General features: G+C 40.3%; 1 protein-coding gene across 1 annotated transcript in view; it reads left to right on the top strand.

Annotated features, from left to right (window-relative positions):
- LOC122923402 (kelch-like protein 29) overlaps window positions 1–23,285 on the top strand; it is a gene marked incomplete at its 3' end in the record, with an annotated part of 166,656 nt that overhangs the window by 131,250 nt on the left and 12,121 nt on the right. The window contains exon 4 of the mRNA XM_044274198.1: window positions 9,610–9,748. Coding sequence (XP_044130133.1) covers window positions 9,610–9,748 — 139 coding nt within the window. The remainder of the gene's footprint in view (window positions 1–9,609; window positions 9,749–23,285) is intronic.

Below are 23,285 nucleotides of genomic sequence, written 5' to 3'. Positions count from 1 at the left end.
CTATAATACTGCCTCCTATGTACAAGAATATAACTACTATAATACTGATCCTATGTACAATAATATAACTACTATAATACTGCTCCTATGTATAAGAATGTAACTACTATAATACTGCCTCCTATGTACAATAATATAACTACTATAATACTGCCTCCTATGTACAATAATATAACTACTATAATACTGCTCCTATGTACAATAATATAACTACTATAATACTGCTCCTATGTATAAGAATAAAACTACTATAATACTGCCTCCTATGTACAAGAATATAACTACTATAATACTGCTCCTATGTACAAGAATATAACTACTATAATACTCCTCCTATATACGGGATTATATTTACTATAATACTATGCTCTTGGCAGCTGCTTATGCTCCAGCTAATAAATGAGGGTCCTGAACAAGCGACCTTCTCTCTTAACTAATAATGCCTTAATGGGATATTTCAAAATGGGTTTAGAGAGCAGACAGCCGGTTTAAATGAAAAGGCAGAGAAATTGTCAGAAACTGTTATTTGCTTCGAGTGGATTTAGGATTCAGCTTCTTCCATGCTCAGATTAGAGGGAATCTAAACATATTTATAGACTGTAAACTAATTCACTTTGCTCTTTTCTTGCCTGTCCTCCGAGAATTCATTTGCTCCTTTCATTTGGCAGAGGTTCCACTTTACGTAAAGGGAAAATCTGAAGGATTATGTGTAAACCTCAGGTTGTCTTTGTTAGTAAACTGCAGCTTTTTCATAGACTTTTATTTATTTTTTTCAGTCATTTACACACAAATTCTTCTTTATTTGACCCTGAGCTAAATCCAATCACGGTAAACTTGTGGCACTGAGAGAAGCAGCTTCTTGAATCAACAAAACCTTCTCTTGGGTCCACAGAGGAACATCTCCTAATGCTCGGAGACATTAGCAGAAGTAAATTAACTTTACACGTCCCTATGAAAAAAAAAGGCAGAGAAAGAAAACCATAAAGGAAATAGCAGGGGAGTGTTTGCACTGCTTTTAGCAAAAACTTGCAGTTCGATGTTGAAAAGAAAGTCTTGTGATCGTGGACAAAACATTTGTTTGCCCATGCATCTTGAAGAAGAACTTGAATCTTTGACAATATTTCTAGTGTTTGCTCCTGCAGGTCATTGTTGTCATATGGGACATGGTCTACATCCAAAATCACCACTAATATCAGAGTCTGTGTTGTTGTGGCAGAGAAGATGTAAACCGATCCAGGCAATAACCCATAATGTTCACCAGAATTGACCAGAAATAGAGCAGCACAAGACAATCTTAGCCTTCAAGAAATGATTTTCCCAATGATTCTCCTGGGTCAATGAGGAACTACTGTAAAAATTGAAAATTCAGTTTGTCTGCACTCTTCAGTCTCCATTTACTTACTTTTACTGCCCTTTGTGTCTTATTGTGGATTTACACGGTCAGATATTTGGGCAGATTATCGGGAATGAACGTTCCTGCAAACACTCGTTCATGACAATCTACCCCACTAAAGGTGCAGTCGAATGAGCGAAATGCTCTTTCTATAGATGAAACTGTTGTTCATGCAGGCAGGTAAATGATCATTTGTAGGCAGCAGATCATGCTGTCTAAACAGCCATCTGTTGCCCAGAAACAATGCAGGTGTATGGGGACCAGTGATTACAATAGAAATTGCGACGCACGGCAGCCATAAGGGGGCCCTTTTAAAATGAGATGTGTTTCGGGATGACAGTTGCAGTGAAGCAACAAGGGCACAGGGCCACTTTTTAGTTATATAGTAAATAGTACCCAGATGTAGGAATGGCCGAGTGGTATAGGGTGGCCTATAATGTCCCTTTTATGCACATGTCACGGTGCTCCTACATGGATACGCTGGAACCCCAGGCGTTGTCGTCCGAAACAGACAAATAGAGGGTAGTTGAATTAGAGGATGGAGAAATAAATTGAGTCCAGACCTTGTGATGAAGTTCAACAACAACTTTACTTTCAATAAACGTTTCTCCAACTGTTTCAGGCTTTGTCTTGGTTCCCAGTAGGCTTTAACATTAACTCTGGCAGGCAAACAAACTCAACTCTGCTACATCTGTTGCTCTTTGGCTCTGCTGTGCTGGAGTGAATAACTTTGCTTTAGCTGTCTGCTGCAACTTCTCTCTTTGTAGTCTTAATCCAGGGAACTCTGCTCCTGGCTTCAGAGGCCCCAAGGCTGTGGCCTCCACATCCAGCAGAGCTGAGGGTGCTCTAGCTGGCTTGCTGGGCATGGACACGTCTAACGGCGACGTGTCCAGCCCTTGCTTCCTTCCCCTAGCAGGGGGTAAGCTAGACTCTCCCCTAGCAGGGGGTAAGCTAAACTAACCTCTAACTAACTAGTACCCTCCCCTCCTTAGAGGGAGAGTTTGAATGGAAAGAAGGGTTCCATTCTCTATAACTGTAGCTCTGCCATGCTTGCTGCCACCTACTGGTGAACTAGGTAAAGTACATGAACAATAACAGTTACAAGAAATAAATATGCATAGTGTACAGGACTTGAAATAAATGCATAAGATGACATTATATTAGCCCATAGGAGACAGTAGCGGGGTGCGGAAGTGGTAATGCCACTCTGGGGTATTACACAATACCTCGTCCTCATACCATACTTCACCGCCACTGATCGAGCAGCCAGTGGTTGGGAAGGAACGCTTCCTTCCCTATAATCATATTTTTCTCTGCACGTGTAAATCTATTGCAAATCCACTGTAAATTACTGATAAAAACTATCATTAAGGTCTGTCTTGGTACACTGGGCCCAGCAGAAGATATGTAGGGTCTACTCCTCAGACTGTGAGCTTTTAATTGCATCATACAGATTGTTGTATTGATTGCACGCATACATTAGGTCACATAATTTGTAAAGGAATACCCCATAAAAGTGATAAACCTCAGCATTGAATTATATTGCTCATCATGGTATCAGTCTTGGATGGACCTTGTTATTGCTGAGGACCTCTAGTAGACCAGTGTAGCCTTGCTGTTGAAACTCTTAAGGTGTCCATACACATTAGATTGAAGTTGGTTGATGGTTAAACAGCACTTGACCAAACAAACATCTGGTGAACCTTTTTTTCGAAGACATGGCCACACACATTTTTGTCCACATTGGCCGTTACAGTTGTTCAAACTGCCCATACATGTTCAATGAAACCAGGCAATGGACGAAGGATCTTTTTGGAAAAGTTCTTTCAAAAGATCTTTCTTGGCAATGTTCTTTCATTCAAGAACAAATTTTTCTATGAATGAAAGATCTTTAGTCTATCAGACAAAAAATATTAAACACAGCCTACGGTCTGTCATCAGATGGCTAAACTGATAGTTCAAGGTTAAATTTCAAAGGACAGATATTCTTATTGGTTAAAATCGTCTATTTTAATCAACTTTAGACTGTATATGGCCAACTTTTCTAGTAAACACGTTTAGGTTTGTGAGTTGTAATGGCCATCCCCACATCCAAAACTCATGTCTTTAATTGGTCAAAAACAACGATTATCTTTTAGTTTTATGGAGAAATTCATATTAGGTTCATGTATAAATAAAAGGCATATAAGTAATTGTTATATCAGCCAGAATAGATGAAGTCTTGGACATGTGACAAGCCATCAGAGGTTTCCTGGGGCTACATTTTCTTGAAACAGCTCATTATGTACTTTAGGTACGTCAATAACTATAGGCTTTTCCCACATCCGGCATATCCTCAGCTGTGCTGACCTTAGCCTTTGACACAAATCATTTATTCTGTGTGAACTTCTGCTCCCTAAACTGTTCTCTGCATATTGATTTCCTTTCCAACTGTAGCTACAAACTGTATCATAGCCTAAGGATGTCCTCTGGGCTGTCTCCAAGAAATGTCCTTCTTCCTAATACTTGTTAATTGCTGGATTTTAACTTTTTACAGCCTAGGCTCCAGCAGGGTGTATTCCTTCATCCATATTTTCAAGCTGAATTTAGTCTTTATGTTTTTAGTAGGTTACTTTAGCACAGATGTAAACTTATCTTGGACTAGGGTTTCCTCATTGTTGAGGTCCACCAATCATACAGAACAAGTACCTGCCAACTTTAAAATCATGTCAGAATATTTGTTGTCACCGTTGTACATATCTTATAAGTTACATGTGACCCAACTCATAAGTTAGAGACCATAGTGACCATTGTTTGGTTCCAAAGTCAACTCCAAATAGGGTTGTTTTCTTTTGGATCTTTGGGGTCTATTATCGTGTCAGAGCTTGGGTACACCTAGGTTCCTCTGGTTCTTTGCTTGGTACTGTTTTTCTGCTGAGGAATAATGACGGATGTTCTTTTGTGGACTTTTAAGCTATGGTTTGGGATTTTTCTGGGGTGGGTGTTTCCTTTTGATATGAATTACAAATGGGGAAACCCCAAACCCCCCTTATAATCACATTGATTTTATTTTTGGGAGTTCTCTATAGAGGCCATAAAAATCTTTTAAGTGAGTATATTCAATACCTTTAATCAGCAAGGATTTTTTTTGTCACAGGTTTGAACCCCAGTAACTAGTGAAAACTAGAATGAGTAGGCCCCAAACACACATGCCCTTTAATGGGGAAGGTACAATAATCTGTTAGGAAGTCAAGGGGAAGCCTGACATTTTTAAAAAAGGGTCTTTAAAAGGATCCGATAAAGGGGTCACATGAAAGAATATATGAAGGATGCTAGTCATGTGCTGTTTCTTGACCGGTTGAGAGGTATTTGTAGCTTAACATACATTGTGTACTTTATATATACAGACCTGAAGGATCCAGTGTTCAGTACGTGTTCATGTCTAGTTCTCTATAGTCATCAGGAAATAATTCAAATTTCCTCCTTCTAATATGTGTATTTTTTCTCAAGCCCTGGCTTAGGATTGTCCACTTTTATTCTTATCAATGCGGATGTAGCTTTAGGTTTACGGCGAACATAATCGTGCTTATTATTAACCACATCCCGTGTAGATTGATACGATCCTTGTGAAAAGGTGTCACATACCCATCAGGTTGTGCACGCATCGCTTCCTAACGCTCTTCCATACTGGACAAGAAGAAGCCATAGATGGACATAGACATAGCAGAAACATGTGTGTCGTGTTTGGAAAGCTCCTGGCCGTAATTTTTTTGTGTTTTCCATTTGAGGGCTTGGTCTAATTTATCGAAAATGGGTGGACAACATATAAAGAATGTAAGGCTACTTTCACCTTCCCAGAAAGCTGTGTCGGCAGAGAACAGCTTGCTGAAGTTCTCAGGATCTGCCTATGTCGTGCGTCCGCCAGACCCTATTGACTATAATGGGAACCATCGGGGATTCGGCCTGTCAAAAATTGCTGAACGCAACATTTTTTGTCTGGCCAATCCTGTTATTTATGCCGGGGATCGGTTGGATTCCTTCCAGTTCCTATTATAGTCAGTAGAACACAGTAGGTCACTATGCCGGAACCAAGAGAACTCCAGCAGGCTGTTCTCTGCCGGAACAATGCCGGATTGCTGTCCTTATGAGTGAAAGTAGCCTAAGACCCTATTGAAGATCTATACAAACATATAGACACTGTACCAAATACTAATGATTTGCATATTTCGGAGCGTATTCAGTGCCAAACCCTATGTCAAACTCACTTCAATTCCATCCCCCATTATTCTTAATGTTAAATCCGCACAGTAGTCTATTAGCATAGAATTTTCCGACATATCCCTTCTTGATGCGGTTTCCATGTGGATTCCACTGGGACAGGTTGGCCCCGCACCCTTAGCTCCATTGAATGGGGATCATCCATATGTGCAAACAGCAAATATCCATCCAAGGATCAATGGAAAAATATGGTCTAGGAATCCATAGACATGATGAGAGATTATTTTTGGAGGACCTCCTATATTAAAGAGGACCTGTCACCTCTCCTGACAAGTCTATTTTAGTAGCTACTTGCGTGATAACTATTCTGGAACGCATATTCTTATGGCTCTATGTTGTGCCATTCCTTTATTATTCCTGCTAGAAGTTATGAATGAATTACGATGTGATGCCCGGTACCCTGACGATCAGCTTAGGAAAAGGGGGTGTGGTGCTCCAGCAAGTGCAGCATCTCCTTTATTGCCTGCCCAGGCACAGCGCCATACACAGGGTTGTGGCCGTGCCTGGTACTGCATCTCAGTCCAATTCATATCAATGGGAGCAGGGTGTCTGGAGTCGGACCCCCACAATCCAATATCCTAAGGATATCAGAGATCCTTATGGTACTTCCAGATGGGTAGTCTGAACCTCTCAGTCGTTTACTATCCAGGCGGTGGGTAGGCCACAGACCTCGTGTACATAGTACTCTATGTCTGGGGTGAGACTCTGAGGTATCTTCTCCAGCGCTGTAATAAAACGTGAATCATTGTTTTTTTGTCAACCTGAACCAGCCTCCAATTTCACACCAAAATCCAAGTTGATTTGCGTTCGGCACAAAAATAAAGGATTAGAGACTATGACAACGCGTGGAGCCCATAGGATGAAATAGTCTTCTGGCTCCACTCTGAGCATGACAGAAGCCGCTGTTATTTCACAAGTGTTCTCATCATCTCCTCGCTCTCCAGAGTACGCTGACCCATTTCACAACAGAATAATTAGCCTTTCAGGCACTGCCATGTTTCCATTAAATATATATAAGCTCGCCGGCTGACATTTACTTACCTAGGCTTTGTAATGATACACTGCAAGGTTTCTGTTGCTTCACTTTTTTAGTTTTTTTTTAGCTTAGCAAAAGCTGAGATGAAATGTTCAGTCCTTTAATTAACACTGTGTACCATGTGGTGGTCGCCGTGCCATTAGGGTCATCCCCAAATTAACTTCCTGGAGAAAAGGAAGACCTCTTGGACTCCAGGAGGACAACATCCTGATGCCTGATTTTGATTTAGAGGATCTGTTCTGGGGTCTGATGTGTATAATCTCTTAGGGGTCTGGTCTTTGTTCTGCATTTATTGTGGGGTTTCTGGTGTGCGCTCAGTATTTATTTCGGGGGCAAGAAATCTGAATTTGTTTGGCGACAATGAGGATAAAGTCAACCTTTGAGAAGACACTGACCTGAAAGCTTCCTTCACGCATAGGTTTGGTTATTTTTACGTCGTTTTTTGTTGCTGGTAAAAAAAACGCAATTTTTTTAAATAGTTTTTTACCATTTTTCAATGGTTTATTTTTTTGGATTTCTTTGAAACTTTTTTATTATATTGTAATACTTTAAACAGTCGCTCTTTTTTGCAGTTTTTTAATGGATATAGAGCATGGGTGCCCAACCTGCGGCCCTCCAGCTGCTGTAAAACTACAACTCCCACCATGCCTTGCTGTAGGCTGTCCGGGCATGCTGGGAGTTGTAGTTTTGCAACAGCTAAAGGGCCGCTGGATATAGAGAATGTCTATTGGAAAAAGTCAGAAAAAAACAGCCTGTCTACAGCATTATGTATTTAAAAAAATGCAATGGAAACTGTATAAAAATTAAAAACACAGAAAAGCATGGAAAACAATTAAAAACCACCCTAAGTGTTCTTTTATAGTGTATTTCATCCTTGCTGGACATCCCATACAATATCAGCTCTTTCTGTTCTCAGATCTGCCTTTTATAATCCACACTAGGTCATAACCCAAATCTTGAGCCAAATGGAAAAATTCTGCTCATTTTGAGACTTGGGTGCAGACATTTTGACATCCACTAGGGTGACCACCTTTGGACAATCGAATCTTCTGATCAGGTTTACAGGCCAACAGCTTGAAAACACGAGTTGTGCTTTTGTCGAGATTGATCAGGTAGCATGTATAACACCGAAACTCATGTATATGTGTGGAGTTTAGCCTCTCCATGGTTACAGTTAACTGGAGTATATTGCTGATGCTTCAGCTAGATATTTTGTGCAGATTTCCTGAATTATCTCATAAACCTATAGAATTCGAGACCTGTTCTGTGAAGACCATCAAGTTTCCTGAATTATCTCATAAACCTATAGAATCTGAGGCCTGTTCTATGGAGACCATCAAGTTTCCGGAATTATCTCATAAACCTATAGGCCTGTTCTGTGGAGACCATCAAGTTTCCGGAATTATATTCAAGGCCAACAATGAACTGTAAACTAATTTCTCTGTCCATCTCACTGAGGTGGACGCACATGCTCATTCCCATCCTTTAACTGCCACCAACTGCAGCAAAAAGACTTCAGCTCGGAGAGCAGTTGGAGCAATAGATGGAAGGGTCTCTGTATTCATGTGAGGTAGGGGACTAGTTCTAGCTTTGTTAGAGATTGTCATCTACTACATGAAGTCCGATTTCAATGTTTTACATTAACCATGGGATATCATAACCACTTTAAAGAGTCTACTGTTGGATCAAACTAGTCTACTTTTGGATATTGTAACCGTTTGCTAGGTTGTGGTGACACTTTTGTTCAGGTGTCACTCGTCTCCCCGCAAAACCTGTGACAGCAAGATGCCACACACAAGGTAGGTCTTCTTCTGGGCACCATGTTTTATTATTCCATTGTTCCTGAATATGATGCGGTTATCTGTATGTTTCCATCACCTACAGTACCTTTCTGCTCCACTCTTCCCTTCTCTAGAGATCCCTGTCCCCTAATGGTTGAAAGGAACAAGCCTTTTACGTTGCAGTCCTTCTATCACTTGTTTATCTGATTTGGTCGAGGTGGATTGTTTGTTCGGAGAAATTAATTACGCTAACTGTAATTGATTTGTTTATAAATAATTGTTTCCATTAAATATAATTGCCTTGCCTTGATGTACGCTGAATATTAACTTTTCTGCAAATACACGCCAGCCAAGATCTATTGTTCCCACAGGTCTTTAATCCTTTTGAAACACAACCTGCTCATACTGTGCCTCATAATGTAATGTTTACCCGGTAAGACCCAAAAGCATTGAATAGACTTTGCAAATGGACAAGTATTTCAGAGTCTTGCCACATTTCTTTATGCTCTACATTTTTCTTTCCTACCTGTATTAACAATAGCAATATAATGACAATGCATTTCGTCCCCGCTGGTGTGTATATTTTATACTTGAAGGTTATTACGCTTTGTGTTTTACTGCCCGTTTCTTTGACTTTATTTTCTTGTGGGTTCATTTTCGTTTGCACATGGTGCCTGTTTTACCGTCCAGTCTTGCCAAATAGAAGAGACTAGGTATGTGTCTGTATAGAGGTAATCGACAACCATCAACCAACTGCATGTAGGTGCTCTACTAAGGCAACCAATCAAATTTGTTTTATCCATTTCGTGGGCTGAGGTCAAACCTGAGTAGGCCTTCAGGCCCGTTTTTAGTCAGCCCATTGGTAGACTCTTTCCCAAAGCAGAAGACGTTCCAATGGGCTGAGTGTCGCAAGTGAGGTCACCATACCAGGTGCGGTGATGACCAAGGCCAGTCTCAGTCTACCCTCCAGAATGGTTTCGAAAAGAAGCAAAATTCTGATTGGTTACTGTGGTATGCACGTATTGTCCCGATCTCCTTCAATTGTGTATTCTTCATTTTCTACATGCTAAAAAAAAAATAAAGAAACAAATAGCTCATTCTTAATTGGAACCCTGGCAATGTCTGTCTTCTCTGTTCTGCAGAAATGTTGAAGGAACTGAACCAGCAGCGCAGATCGAAAGAGTTTACAGACCTGAAAATTATTGTTGAAGGAAAAGAGTTTGAAGTCCATCAAAATATTCTAGCTTCCTGCAGCTTGTATTTCAAGGACCTGATTAAAAGGTTTGCCTCCCTTCCAGCTGTGATCTGGTCTGTTCCTTTGTAGGGCGCATATGTGTGGCTTTATTTTTTTTATTTATTATTTTTTACATTTTTTATTTTTTTTTCCTCCCCTTTCTTGCAGGTCTGTGAAGAATCATTCTCCTTGTCACAGAGCCAGTAGCCATTCTTTCCAGTTTTCTTGAATGTACTTTTCAAATGAAAATCCTCAAATACTTTGGCCTCAGACTCCTGCAAAGCAATTATTTCTGGTGCCCAAGTTTAGCATCTACCACCCACACGAAAAAAGGCTCCCCCCTCCCGAGCCTGCCTAAGATAAAACCTCCGCCTGGCTTTTTTTTTTATATCAAAGGTTAAAAACATGACCCTGACATTGCCATAATTAGAATGTAGAATCTTACTTTGTTAGCGCCATGCCGATATGGGTATCAACAAGCAATGAAAAAAGCTAAAAAAAAAAGCAAAAAACAAAAGTACGTGACATTAAAAGTCCATGTTAATTGATGGCTTCGGCCGCGTTTTGTAGGTCCCCGGCTAATTTCCTCTGCAGCCAATTTATAAAATCATTCCGCTGTCATCGTTCTATTGCTGAGCTTAGTGCAAAAGCCACGCATCAAATTAATTGTCTTTAGCAGAGGGAAAAAATAATTCAGATAGCATCAAAAATCAATCGCATGTTCCATTAATTAAATGTAATATCTGTCTAAACAAAGCAGTAAGGTCAGATCACGTAGTCAGCTTTTGCCATCATTTTTTTTTCTTCATATCCCATTGAGAAATGTTTTTCTTTTTCTCATTACCCGGATTTTTTTTTTCTTTTACATCAGATCCGAAAAAAAGGCCCATCTTTTAGAATAGCAGGACAGAGTGAAATTATATATATATTTTTTTAATTATAATATTAGCCGAGTATAAAGCCTATTTTTCTCAAGCATTCCAAAAATGAATCCTGGTGCATTCTTTGCTTTGCAGTGTGGCCCTGAGCTGAGAGCCAGAGCAGGAGGGCGATAGCCGCGTGCCGTGAGGACATCACGCTTACTGTTGCTTGCCATGAGAAATACTGAATTTTGATGAACTAACTCTGTAGAAGTGACGTTTTCCTTTCAGGAGGTTGATGCATCCAGTCCCTATTTTTGAATCTTGTTCCTATGACTGATCTCGAGAGATGTGATCTGATTGCACTGACTTTTTAACTCTATGTTGACAGTACTTACGGTAGGCGTCTGATGGTGTATGTCTCTGTGAGTACGATGCTGGGTGTAGTGTTATTTTTGTGTGTGTTTATTTTCCTTTTCATCGGTTTGGATGGTCCCCCCCACCGTGACCCTACCTTATCTCTTCCTGTGTTCGGTGGCTTAATATTCACAGCAGCGTCTGATGGTTGTTATCACTTAAAAGTACGGAGGCTACTTATTCCATAAATAATGGCACTGGATGGAGCCCTCTAGCCTTTTTCATAAAAAAAAATAAATAATTCCCACTCCTCGGTGTTTATGCTTTTGAAGTTCAATTTATTTTATCACTTAGTGGATGAAACTCATCAGTTTTTTTTTTCTCTTCCCGGTGGTGCAGCGTCAAAAAATATATTGGTACATTTATCTAGCCAGTGCTCTTTAAAATAGTTGGATGTCTTGTGAGTGCGCTTTATGTAGGCCCTGATTATTTTTTTACCATGTGTTTGCTTCTTGCCTTTTACTATTATTTATGTCATTTTAATGAGGAGCTGTCACCTCTCCCGACATGACTATTTCAGTAACTACATGCATTCTCCACCAAATAACAATTCTGCATCATCCTTACTTGTAACCCTGGGTTATGCTGTTATTCCTGCTAGAAACTTATGAATACATTGACAACTGGGTGTTGCAAACCAAGTCACTAGATTGGACAGTGTCAGACTATGCAGGGACAAACCCCCAACCGGTAAGACTCAGTTTTCTGTTTAGTTATATATTGTGGGAGGAATAACGGATGAACTAACCAATGCAGAGTTTTAGGGAAAGTTGCTCCAGAATGGTTACATCATGGAGAATGCATAATATGTACATTTCCCTTAACAAAAAGGTGAGTCTTAAAGGGGTTCTGCAAGAATGTGAGAGTTTTTGGCAACCCTCCCCCCATACGCATACACTTGGCCAGCCCTGTAAAGGGAAGCTTACTTACCAGCTTCCTGACGCTGGTTCTCCACTTCTTCTCCCAGCCTGCGATGCTCTGCTGGGTTCCCTCGATGTCAACATCAGGCCAATCACTGGTCGTGGCGGTGACTGGCTCATCTTATGTCATGATAAATGGTCACGTGACGCAAGGGGATCCAGTCTTCTCCACGGCCAGTGATTGGTTGCAGCGAGGTCAAACCGGATGTTGACATTGAGAGAGCCCAATGGAGCATCACAGACCTGGATAAGAAGGAACGGGAGCCAACACTGGGAAGAAGGTAATTAGTCTTTTCTTTACAGGTACGGCAAAGTAGGGAGGGGGGTTGCCTAAATTTCCTCTCCGTTCTTGCAAAACCCCTTTAGATTATCGCCAGACAATTACTTTACAAAAAATTGTATTTATTTTAGTTCAAATAGGGGCTTGGATGATTAAGCACAGTGCTGCTTTAAAGGGAATCTCCACCTTTCACTATCATGCCATTTTCAGGTCTAGCATGTTGTGTTACAGAATTTTATATATCTTTACGGTTTGCAGAGCTTCAAATCTCCGTAGACATAGTAAAAAACTCAGGCGCAACCACTAGAAGGAGCAGCATCCATAACACAGTACTGAATGCGGTAAGCTCCTACTTATGTTGGCTGAAACCTGCCCACATACTGTCATGGAAGAATCTGGATCTGCAACCGCTATAAAGATACTCACTAATAAATTATCGCCGAATTATTGTCCTATTCGGATTTAAAAAATAATGCTAAGGGGTTTAACTTTATCCACCTCACCTTGCTTCCTGAGCAGTATACAAGGAGCAAATTTGAACATAAAATAGAATTTTGATCAGAATGGTCACAACAGTGGGATTTTTTTCCCCTTTCATGGAACTAATATAAATTCTTGGACCTGGAGAACTAGTAGTTTACTAGTTTCGAGTCTCTCTGTAGTTGACAGTGTTATAATATATAGTGTTATATATTATAGTGTTATATATTATATATTTCCCCAGTATGACTCAGAGGTGTATCCATAGACTTTACTGAGCCGCATGGATTCTTGAGATGTCTCCTGAGACTGGGGAGTTTATATGGGAATATCGATACCTGCCAAAAAACTACAAATTATTTTGCCTTTGAAAAAAATCCAAAAGTATTGTGTGCTAAATCAGTAGACGTCATCATTGCCCTCAGTAGAGTCCTGGTGAAAGCAGTATGGCTGGAATCAGAAATGTTTTTGATGCAACGTTTTTGAGCCAAAGTCAGGAGTGGATATTAAAGGAATGGGAAATATAAAGGAAGAACTTAGGCTTAGATGTCTGTTGGCAGACATATCGTTCCCGACCCCTCATACTGAGCTGGCCAAGTCGGAGAGTGAAATAACACACCTCAGGCAGCAGCTTATCTTCCTGAGAAGAAAGGATCATTCATGTTGAAATCCAACTGTCCAATCAAGGTCGAGGATGGCCATAAACTTAAAGGGCACCTGTCAGCAGATCTGTACCTATAAACCTGTCTGACCTGTTACATATGCACTTGGCAGCTTAATACATCTATGTTGGTCCCATGTTCATATGTGCCCCCATATCCGAGAAAAATTATGTTTTAATATATGCAAATGAGCATCTAAGAGCAACGGGGGTGTTGCCGTTACACCTGGAGGTTCTGCTCTCTCTGCAACTGCTGTGCCCTCTGCTCTTTTATTCAACAAGGCCAAGCATTATGATGTGTTCACTGCCCTGTCAATTAACATGCAGAGGGTACGGCAGAGAGAGCAGAGCTTCTTGGTGTAATGGCAGATCATTTGCATATATTAAAACATCATTTTTCTCAGCAATGTAAGCACATATGAACATGGTCAGCCAGTTTCATAGGGACAGATCTGCTGACAGATGTCCTTTAAATAGGTTCTCCGAGATTCAAGAAAATAAAAATATTTAAATAGTACTTTATTATAAATATATTCCCAAATACCTTTTATTAGTTATAATGGCTTGTTTTGTCTAGGGAGCAATCATTAGGAGAAACAAAATGGCCGCTGTCCTATTAGTACACTAAAAACCTGTCCTAATAACACAGCCGGACAAGTTACTTCATAACACTGAGCTAAAGAGCTGCCTCATCCTCCTCTTTACACTACTTGTCAGGGATTATGATCCTGAATACAGTTTAATATGAGATTTAGCTGAATCTCTGAAGGAATGGAGCTTATGAGGAGATATGAAGTACAGAGAGGATGGTGGAGATGTGAGTAATGAGCAGCAGCATTCGTATGCAGTCTCCATTACAACAGTCTGTCCTGTCCAACCTCTCTGTACTTCATGTCTCCTAATGAGCTCCTTTCCTTCAGAGATTCAGCTGAAGATCTTATCAGCTGTATTCAGGATCATAATCCCTGACAAGTAGAGCAGAGAGGAGGATGAGGCAGCTCTTTACCACAGTGTTCTGAAGTAACTTGTCCTCCTGTGTGACAAGGACGGGTTTTGTGTAGACTAATAGGACGGCAGCCATTTTATTTCTCCTAATGATTGCTCCCTAGACAAAACGAACCAATATAGCTAATGAAATGTATTTTGGAATATATTTATAATAAAGTAATATTTAGGTATTTTCATTTTCTTAATTCCCGGAGAACCCCTTTAGGATGGTTGGCCGGTGCTGCTGAACTCATGGGATTTGGATGATGTACATTTTATGTATATGGCCACGTGCACTTCTCGTTCCCGCTTCTTCCTTCCCGCTTCTTCCTTCCTGCTTCTGGCCTTTGTTTAAAAAAATGCATGTGCATTTCCAGCCTTGTGTTTAATCCACCAAAAAAATGTCAAAATGACACTTAAATTAGACCACCCATAATAATAGCTTAGAATAGAATTTTAGTCTAGAGAAAATCCAGTATCTATTATAAAAATCACCTTAGTTTATAATTTTGACAATGTGTACAACAATAAATTGGTAGACATTATTGGAAAAGAAACATTCACTGACGTTATCTTAAAAAGCGTCAAAAAAGTATTTCTTGCATCATGATGCTTCCTAAAATGCTCTGCCCAATATGTAATCCTATAAAAAAAAAATAACCACTGTCTTCTAGATATACCGATCCATTCCTAACAATATGAATATCGATTGCTTTTTTCTTATAATTATTGAATTTCAATTCCATAAATTTTCATTGTAAGTAAAAACTCTTTCATCCTTCACAAGCCCAGAAAAAATTTAGACTTTAAGCTTTAGGGAAATTTCAATAATTTTATACAACTAAAATAGGACTGATTTAGCATCTTAATGTAAAATTTTAAAATTATGACTTTTTAAAATTTCAAATTAATCGATAAAGAACACAAAAATATTTTTATGGAAAAAACAAAAGCACCCTTAAAAAATAAAAAAGATACAAATTCTGACCCATTTTGCCAAGATTTACTGATATATTTTATATTAAAGTTTATTGTTTACTTTTGTTCATGCTTCACACAGTATTAGAAAAAAAAAAATCTGAGAGACGGTGTAAGTTCCAGATGGAAAATATGTTGAAAGAATCTGTGAAAGTAAATTTTAGCATATTCAGTAAGCTGTCACATCTGTCTTCTTCATAACTTCTCTTCTCAGAGAAAAAAAAAATGAATGAACCCTTGAATTTGCGTTTTATTATTTCTGTTGAATAACTCAAAGATGGAGAGAGAGACATCTTTTGATTTATAATGAAATGTGTGATAGATGATGCAGAAAAGTATATCGACCAGCTTTTTATTTTATTTATTTATTTTTGTAAGCTATTATTTTTTATTTATTTTTTTTTTCGCATCTTCTGTCTCCACACAAATCTTTTTTTTTTTTTTTATTCTCTCTCTTCCCATTCTTACAGTACTTTCAAGATTTATCCTTTCTTGATAAAACAGGAAACTTTAGTGTAAATAAAGTACAAAGGCAGAAAAGTTATAAAGAAAATCAGTGCTTTTTGGCCTCTGTCAAATAAAAATACAATTATAGTTGATAAAAACTTAAAAGGGCTGACTGGGATTAGAGAAATCTAGCTGCTTTGTCCTAGAAAAACGCACCACAGATGTCCATAGCTGGTGTCTGATATTGCAGCTCAGCTCCATTATAGAGAATGAGTCTGAGCTGCAATACCGCATATAACCTGTGGACAGGTATGGTGCTGTTTTAGGAAGAACCATTCATGTCATTCTTGACAACCCCTTTAACAGTTATGATGATGTGTGGTCACCTAAGTGGATTGGTACTAAAGGGGTTCTCTGGTAGGTAGATATTAATGAGCTAGCCACAGGATAAGTCATCAATATCAGATTGTTGGGAGTCCAATTGCTGGCACCCCTGCCAGTCAACTGTTGGAAGGGGTTGTGGCGCTCCAGCGTGTGCCGCCGCCTTCACTTCAGCCAGTGACATCACATCCATTAGTCATTAAGTGAATAAGACTGAGCTGCAATATCAAGCACAGCCACTCTACAATGTGTGGCGCTGTGCTTGGTATACAATAAAGAGCTTACAGCACTCGTCCGTGCACCACAGCCCCTTCAAATATTTGATCAGTCAGGATGTCGGAAGTTGGACCTCCACCAATTTGATATTAATAACCTATCCTGAAGATAATTGTCCATCCCCATGATGTCTTTTTTCCGTAAAACACTGGAACATCTTTTTTTAGAACCCTGTATGGTGCAGTGCCTCTGTTATTCTTCCCGGCAACGTAGCAATGTAGGGACATGCTACATTGACAAATGGTGATACCAAGTAGTCAACTTATTCATTCTGTATTTCCATGATAAATTAGCCTATAACTCCACCAGATGTAAGACAGCTATCCTATAAGTCAACTTTCAACCTTTTAAACAGGCCTTGAGACATGACTTGGATATTAAATAAGCCAGCATCTCATCTGCAGACAGCTGTTTCAGGGTGATTTCCCTTTATCAGTGCAGAGCAGAGAGTACTGGCTTAACTTAAGCTGCTTCTAAGACCACCATGATATTGTGATGCTTTAAACGAGGCATGGACTCGTGGGGGAGGGATGTAATATTGCCACTTTACAAAGCGTTGGTGCGGCCTCATCTGGAATATGCAGTTCAGTTCTAAGCACCAGTCTATAGAAAGGATGCACTTCAGCTGGAAAAAGTACAGAGGAGAGCAACTAAACTGATAAGGGGCCTGGAGGGTCTTAGTTATGAAGAAGGACTAAAATAATTGAATTTATTTAGTCTTGAGAAGAGACATCTAAGGGGGGACATGATTACCCTATACAAATATATAAGTGGGCCATACAAACAATACGGTGAAAAGATGTTCCATATAAAATGCCCTCAAAGGACAAGGGGGCACTGCCTCCGACTGGAGAAGAAAAAGTTCAGTCTCCAGAAGCGTCAAAGCTTCTTTACTGTAAGAACTGTGAATCTGTGGAATAGACTTCCTCAGGACGTGATCACAGCAGGAACAGTGGACAGTTTTAAAAAGGGTTTAGATGAATTCTTAAAAGTAAACAACATTAATGCTTATGAAAACGTGTAGAAATCGAGTGTCAATTTCCCACCTATCCCTTGGTTGAAGTTGATGGACTTATGTCTTTTTTCAATTGTATTAGCTATGTAACTGGGTGAGAGGCCTAAGTCAGCAATCGGAAGATACTATATTTCCTTATGGAGAGCACTTAAATGGCATGAAGAGTCTTGTAGGCCAGGCAGCTGTCATGGAGCGGTGTGGGTAGATCACTCCACACCGACCACAAGCGAGAAGGGAAAAGGCACTAGGCCTGGAAACTAGTGAAAGGTCACCATCTAGTGATTCCCTAAACTGAGCCCTGACTACTATAAGTATGAACAGACCTTGATGGTAGGAATGTTCATATGCTGGAACCTAGGCCCTATCTGACCCTAAAGGGCCCTGGAAATAGTGTCAGGACAAGAGATGACCTGTTCCTTCCCAGCTGAAGGAACAGGAGACTCCCTCAGGCCTAATAACAAAAGGTAGGGGAAAACCATCTACAAGAAATAGGGAAAAGACACTTAACTCCGAAGTATGCAGATGAGCAGGTACTCAGAGGAGAACCAGACACCAGCTCTTCACAACCTAAAAGGAGCTATCAACCGCATAGCATGATGGGTGAGGCCAGACTAAATAGAGGAGTTAGAATGACTACTTAAAACTGAGACCAGAGGTGTGGTCATACCCAGCAACAACACAGAAAAGTGAAACCAGAGCGGCTGTCAGATCACATGCAGCCAGTCTCTTAGATCTTCTGACCCCTGTCACAGGAGGGACCGTGACATCAGCCTGCTAAGAGCTCATATTCATACCCTTGTCCCAAAGTTCCAGAGGAACATTACCTGGTCTGTTAGGCACTCTACCTAAGGAAATATAGTATCCCCCGAATCAGAAGGAATTACATTGGAGGAAGCACATTGGAGAGCTAGCTCGAACAAAAGATGCATTAGAATTGTTATTTTAAGGGGCATACGAGAAGTAACACTAACACATTGATGGGCTAATAGGTCCTCTTTAAACACTGCAGTATAACGTACAGGCCAATCTGTTCTACAGTACATGAACGAGAAATATAAGACAATAGAACCGAACAGCTGGCAGCAATTGTTTCTCTCAGGCCAAATTTGCATGACCAGGCGAGAGCAGGAGAGGTCCACACACATTTATTAAGGGCCGAGCACAAGCTGGGCTCAATATATTTATTTTACACAAAAACAAACGGTAACTGGAATGAAGAGGGTGGCCTCCCGCGGCCTTTTCTTTCCATTAATTTTTTTTCTTCAATGTGCTCTCTGCAGATATTGCTCTGAGCTTAAAATGACGGACTTGGGAGCAAATCGAAATTCGGCTTCATTTTTCAAAAATTGTTTAAAAAAAGTAATTTAAAATAACAAAGACAGCGTTACAGCAATGGCTATAAAGAAGGAGGCCCTGGGACGTGATAACGGTGTGGAAACAAGTAGAGAATTCTATTTCCTTGATGCCATGTTGGTAGGGATTGAATCTTTCATACGAAGCTTTATGATTTTCAGACCGGAGAATCATTCGGCAGTATTCCGATGATAAGATTTAGATCATCTGCCTTCATGGTAGTCTAAGAGGAGATTGTATCAGTGGTGTTGCCCCTAGCAACCTATTGTTTTGAATTTGCGGAATGTATACGTCTGATTGGTCACTATGGGGAATATGACTTTTACAGTATTTTCCATACTTGACCCCATTGTATATGTTTCTTTCATGAATGGACAGCTTTTAAGCTTGGATTTACATTTAAATTCCCATTTTGCCCTCCTTTAGGGCACTATTTCTATGCATCTGCTAACTAAATAGTTCACAATGAATATAATATAACACATTGTTCATAAATCAAGTTAAAAGAGAACAATGTAAGTGTTAACATCCAACTCTGCTGTCCTGGATATGGGCCGAAACAGCTCTTCTAGAAATCCCAGCATGAGTATTTATATAGAAAGACAAAGTTGGGTTACAAAAAATACACATAATTGTGTTAAAAAAAATTGTAATAACATAATAATATAAATTTTCTATATATATATATATATATATATATATATATATATAAATAATAATAAAATGACTAATGTAGTATTTCTCTCTCCAGTACTGGGCAGCTAACTTTCTAGGATAAGTCTTGGGTTAGAGGATCTGCTGGTTTGTCATCAGCCTTTGGTGGAATAGTGGGTGACTACATTGGTTCTGACAAGATCATGTAGATCTAGTGTAGACACCTGGTGGCAGTAGCATCTGTTGCTAGACAACGCTTATTTAGGGGCCAAGTCCTGATTGATGACAACCCATTCTGATCAAATCAGTGTCTGGAGTTCATCACAATTTTTGTGTTTTTCTTTGTCCATCTGCTTTTAGAGGATTGACCCCAGGTTCTCAATGAGATTGAGATCTGTGAAGTTTCCTGGCTATGGAACCAAAATGTCAGTGTTTTGTTCACCGAGCCACTTAGTTCTCACGTTCTCATGCTCCTTCACCAGTTTGCTCCTGGATGGTTGGGAGAAGTAGCTCCTAGAGAATACTTTGATCCAATGTTTTATTCATGGCAGTTTTTAGTCCAAATTGTGAGCCCACTGTCACGGAATGTGTACAGGTAACAAGGCAAAACAACATGCATAAATGTCTCGCTGGATCCAAAAGCTAAGGAACGAAAGGGAGACCCCTGTAGAAGACCTGGCACTTTCCCTGGCTGCTCAGCCTATGCATAGATCCGAATGGTGGAGGTATGCATATCCACGAACCTTGACTATAAAGCCCTGAGCACCCTACAATAGTGAGGGGACACGACCACCGGCTCCCTACACCAGACACGGAGGGAGTCAGGGTCACCTGGGATCCAGCAAACAGAAAATAACAGATAACAGTGTAACACTTAACTTTGTGGAGGAGAGGAGAACCAGATGGGCAAGCACACATACTCCAGGAAGAAATATAAGCCGCCCAGAAAAGCATTCTGGGGAAGAATTTAAAGGGAAACAATTAGTCCAACACATAACAGCTGAGAGACGCTAATGAGAGGAGGAGCTGAATACCACAACACAGAACTCAAGGAGGAGGTTCTGAAAGGCCTCTGTCAGAGCTTCTCAGCTGTCTGGTTGTGACACCCACTCAGTGGCGTACATAGAGAAGTAAGGGCGCCGTAGCATTTTTCCACTACTTTATTTGCTAAAAGTTGTTCCTTTAGAGGGTAGAGTCCTGACCAAGTTTTCACCTGCATTAGAAGAGGAGATAATCCCAACTAAGACAGGGCCCCCTCTTGACCTGAGCCCCATAGCAGTCGCATGGTCTGCGGCTATGGTAGTTATGCCCCTGAGCCCACTCTAGTGGATGAGAAGCAACCCCACACATACATTTTTCAGGATACTTTACTGTTGGCATGGACTCAGAGTAGCGCTTACCTTTTCTTCTCCAGACAATAATTTTTCCAGATGTCCCAAACAGTCAGAGGGGGCTTCATCAGAGAAAATAACTTTCCCCCAGTCCTCTGTAGTTTAGTACATGTATTTTCTGCAGAATGTCATTAGGGTTGCTTCTCATTCAGAAAAGCATCCCTTGACCTTTAGGGACCACACAGATGAGGAGAAGTGGAACACTAGCCTTGTATATATTGTATGCAAGGCTCTCTCCATTGCAGAACTTTTGAGGCCACATTTTCACCCTATGCTTTACTGCACTTTTCCAAATAGTCTCATATATATAAGTATTGCTGCCTTTTCTCCAGGAGCACAGTCATTCCCCACTCACATCGCTATTACAAGAAAGTGGCAATTGACTTGATTACACTTACAGAAAATAGATCTGAAGACTCGTAATTAGAGGCGCTAATTGTCTGTAACCCTTTTAATACCTCTGTATTTCCTTTCTCATGGGGCTTTATTTTTCATGAAATATTCTTTCCCGTAGTTGTTTGCTTACTTTACAGGATTTCGGACGAACTCTGCCCCCTTAAAAGCTTGATGCGTATCACAAACCCTGAGTAATGCATTTATCCCCGGTGATATAAAGCAGGGAGACATTTCTGGTTACAACAAAAATCAAATAGGAGGAAGAGATTATGTCGCTTCCAGGATAAAGTATTTAAGAAAGAAATATTATTGAGTGGGCTGAAAGGTATCAGAAAAGACGGGAATGCTTGGTATCCAGCTCTGCTAACCTGGGCTGGTGTCAGGGAGATCAAGGTCAGGGGCTTGTAAAGTAATCGGTCAGTGCTCACTAGGAGAATATGGATGAAAAATGTAATTAAAGTTAGAGTTGGGTGAAAACCAATATGGCTTCTCAAATAGCTTGTCACCCAGCTTTCACAATGTCCTAGAGGACAATAGGACAAATTATCCAGTGATAGGCAGAGGGGATTCATCTGGGGTGTAGCTTGAGTTGGGGCAGACAGGACATGTGCCCCAGTTGAGGAATGCCAGAGGGCTTTGCCTTGATCGTGGTCATTAGATACAGGGCAAGGTAAACTGAAACTTTGCGCTGAGAAAAGGAAGGCCTAGCTACTACTTTATGCATCAATGTAAAGGTAGGTAAATTCCAGTCTTGGAAGTAGTAATGGTGGCAAGGTGACACATAACATAAGGGTGGACCAATGTGGCTTCAGTGAGCAGGAGGAGGGAGTGGGTCCACTCGAGTTTGGTCTCACCAATTTTAACGTAAATAGTATAGGATTACCAGGAGATGTAAACCATCACCTGAAAAAAAATTATATTTTTATTGTCCCTCATCCTCTAGGTACCCCACATAATTGTGGCCATATTAGTTCTCACAGAGCTTTTCCAGAGCGAATATAACTAATAGAATTTATAAGAGAACACCTCAGGGACTACTATAGTCACTAACTAGGAATATGAAGACATCTACAGGACCACCAAGGCTAGCACCAAGGAAAAGAAAATAGTGGTGCTAATAGAGTCTATAGACTATAGTCTATAGAACACCCCTACATAGACTTTTATTTACAAGTTTAGTGCTGTATAATTGTGGTTTCAGGTAGCAAAATTATATGGTGTGCTGAACAGTATGTTTCTGGAGAAGCCGATATGGTAGAGGTCACCCCGGTCATGCCGACGGCCCACAACCTCAACTCTACAAGAAGGAAAACATTTTTTTTTATTAGAATAGAGTTTATGAAGCAAGTTCCATCTGTCCTTCTCAGGTGTCTACTACCATACCAGCTGTGTTGACCTGGATAAAGACTAAATTTAAATTATAATGCCTATTAAGCTGACCCCAATAGTTGGCCTAGAGCAGGGATGCCCAACCTTTGGCCCTCCAGCTGTTACAACACTACAACTCCCAGCATGCCCTAATAGGTGTAGGCTGTCAAGCATGCTGGGAGTTGTAGCTGGAGGGCCGCAGGTTGGGCATTCCTGGCCTAGAGGAACCGGATCCTTTAATAATGATATTTCTGGAAAACATTCAATTCTGAGCATGGCAATAATGTTAGCAGTGCCGACTAGAAGTTTCTATCTGGACTGATGTTTTGCTAGGGAACATGTTGGGCTACCAAATGTTTTGGCCTAAGCAAACAGAATTTAGGATGTGCTTTCCAGTTTCTAGGATACCTATATAATGTAGCTGAACTGAAGGCACCGCATGCCCTTGCCTATTAAGCCAACCCAAATAGTTGGCCTAGAGGAACCGAATCCTTTAATAATGATATTTCTAGAAAACATTCAACTATGATCATGGAAATAATAGTAGCCGACTAGAAGTTTCTATATGGACTGATAAAGTCCAGTGACTAGGGGCAGCAAACTCCTTCCCTGGCATCCTGCTAGAACATAGGGACCATGTTGGGCCATCAAAAGTTTTGACCTAAGCAACCAGAATTTTGGGTGTGCTTTCCAGTTTCTAGGATACCTATATAATGTAGC

Source organism: Bufo gargarizans, unplaced genomic scaffold, assembly GCF_014858855.1.
Source record: "Bufo gargarizans isolate SCDJY-AF-19 unplaced genomic scaffold, ASM1485885v1 original_scaffold_1573_pilon, whole genome shotgun sequence".
Taxonomy (NCBI): Eukaryota; Metazoa; Chordata; class Amphibia; order Anura; family Bufonidae; genus Bufo; species Bufo gargarizans.
This window is presented reverse-complemented; position numbering and strand designations above follow the sequence as displayed.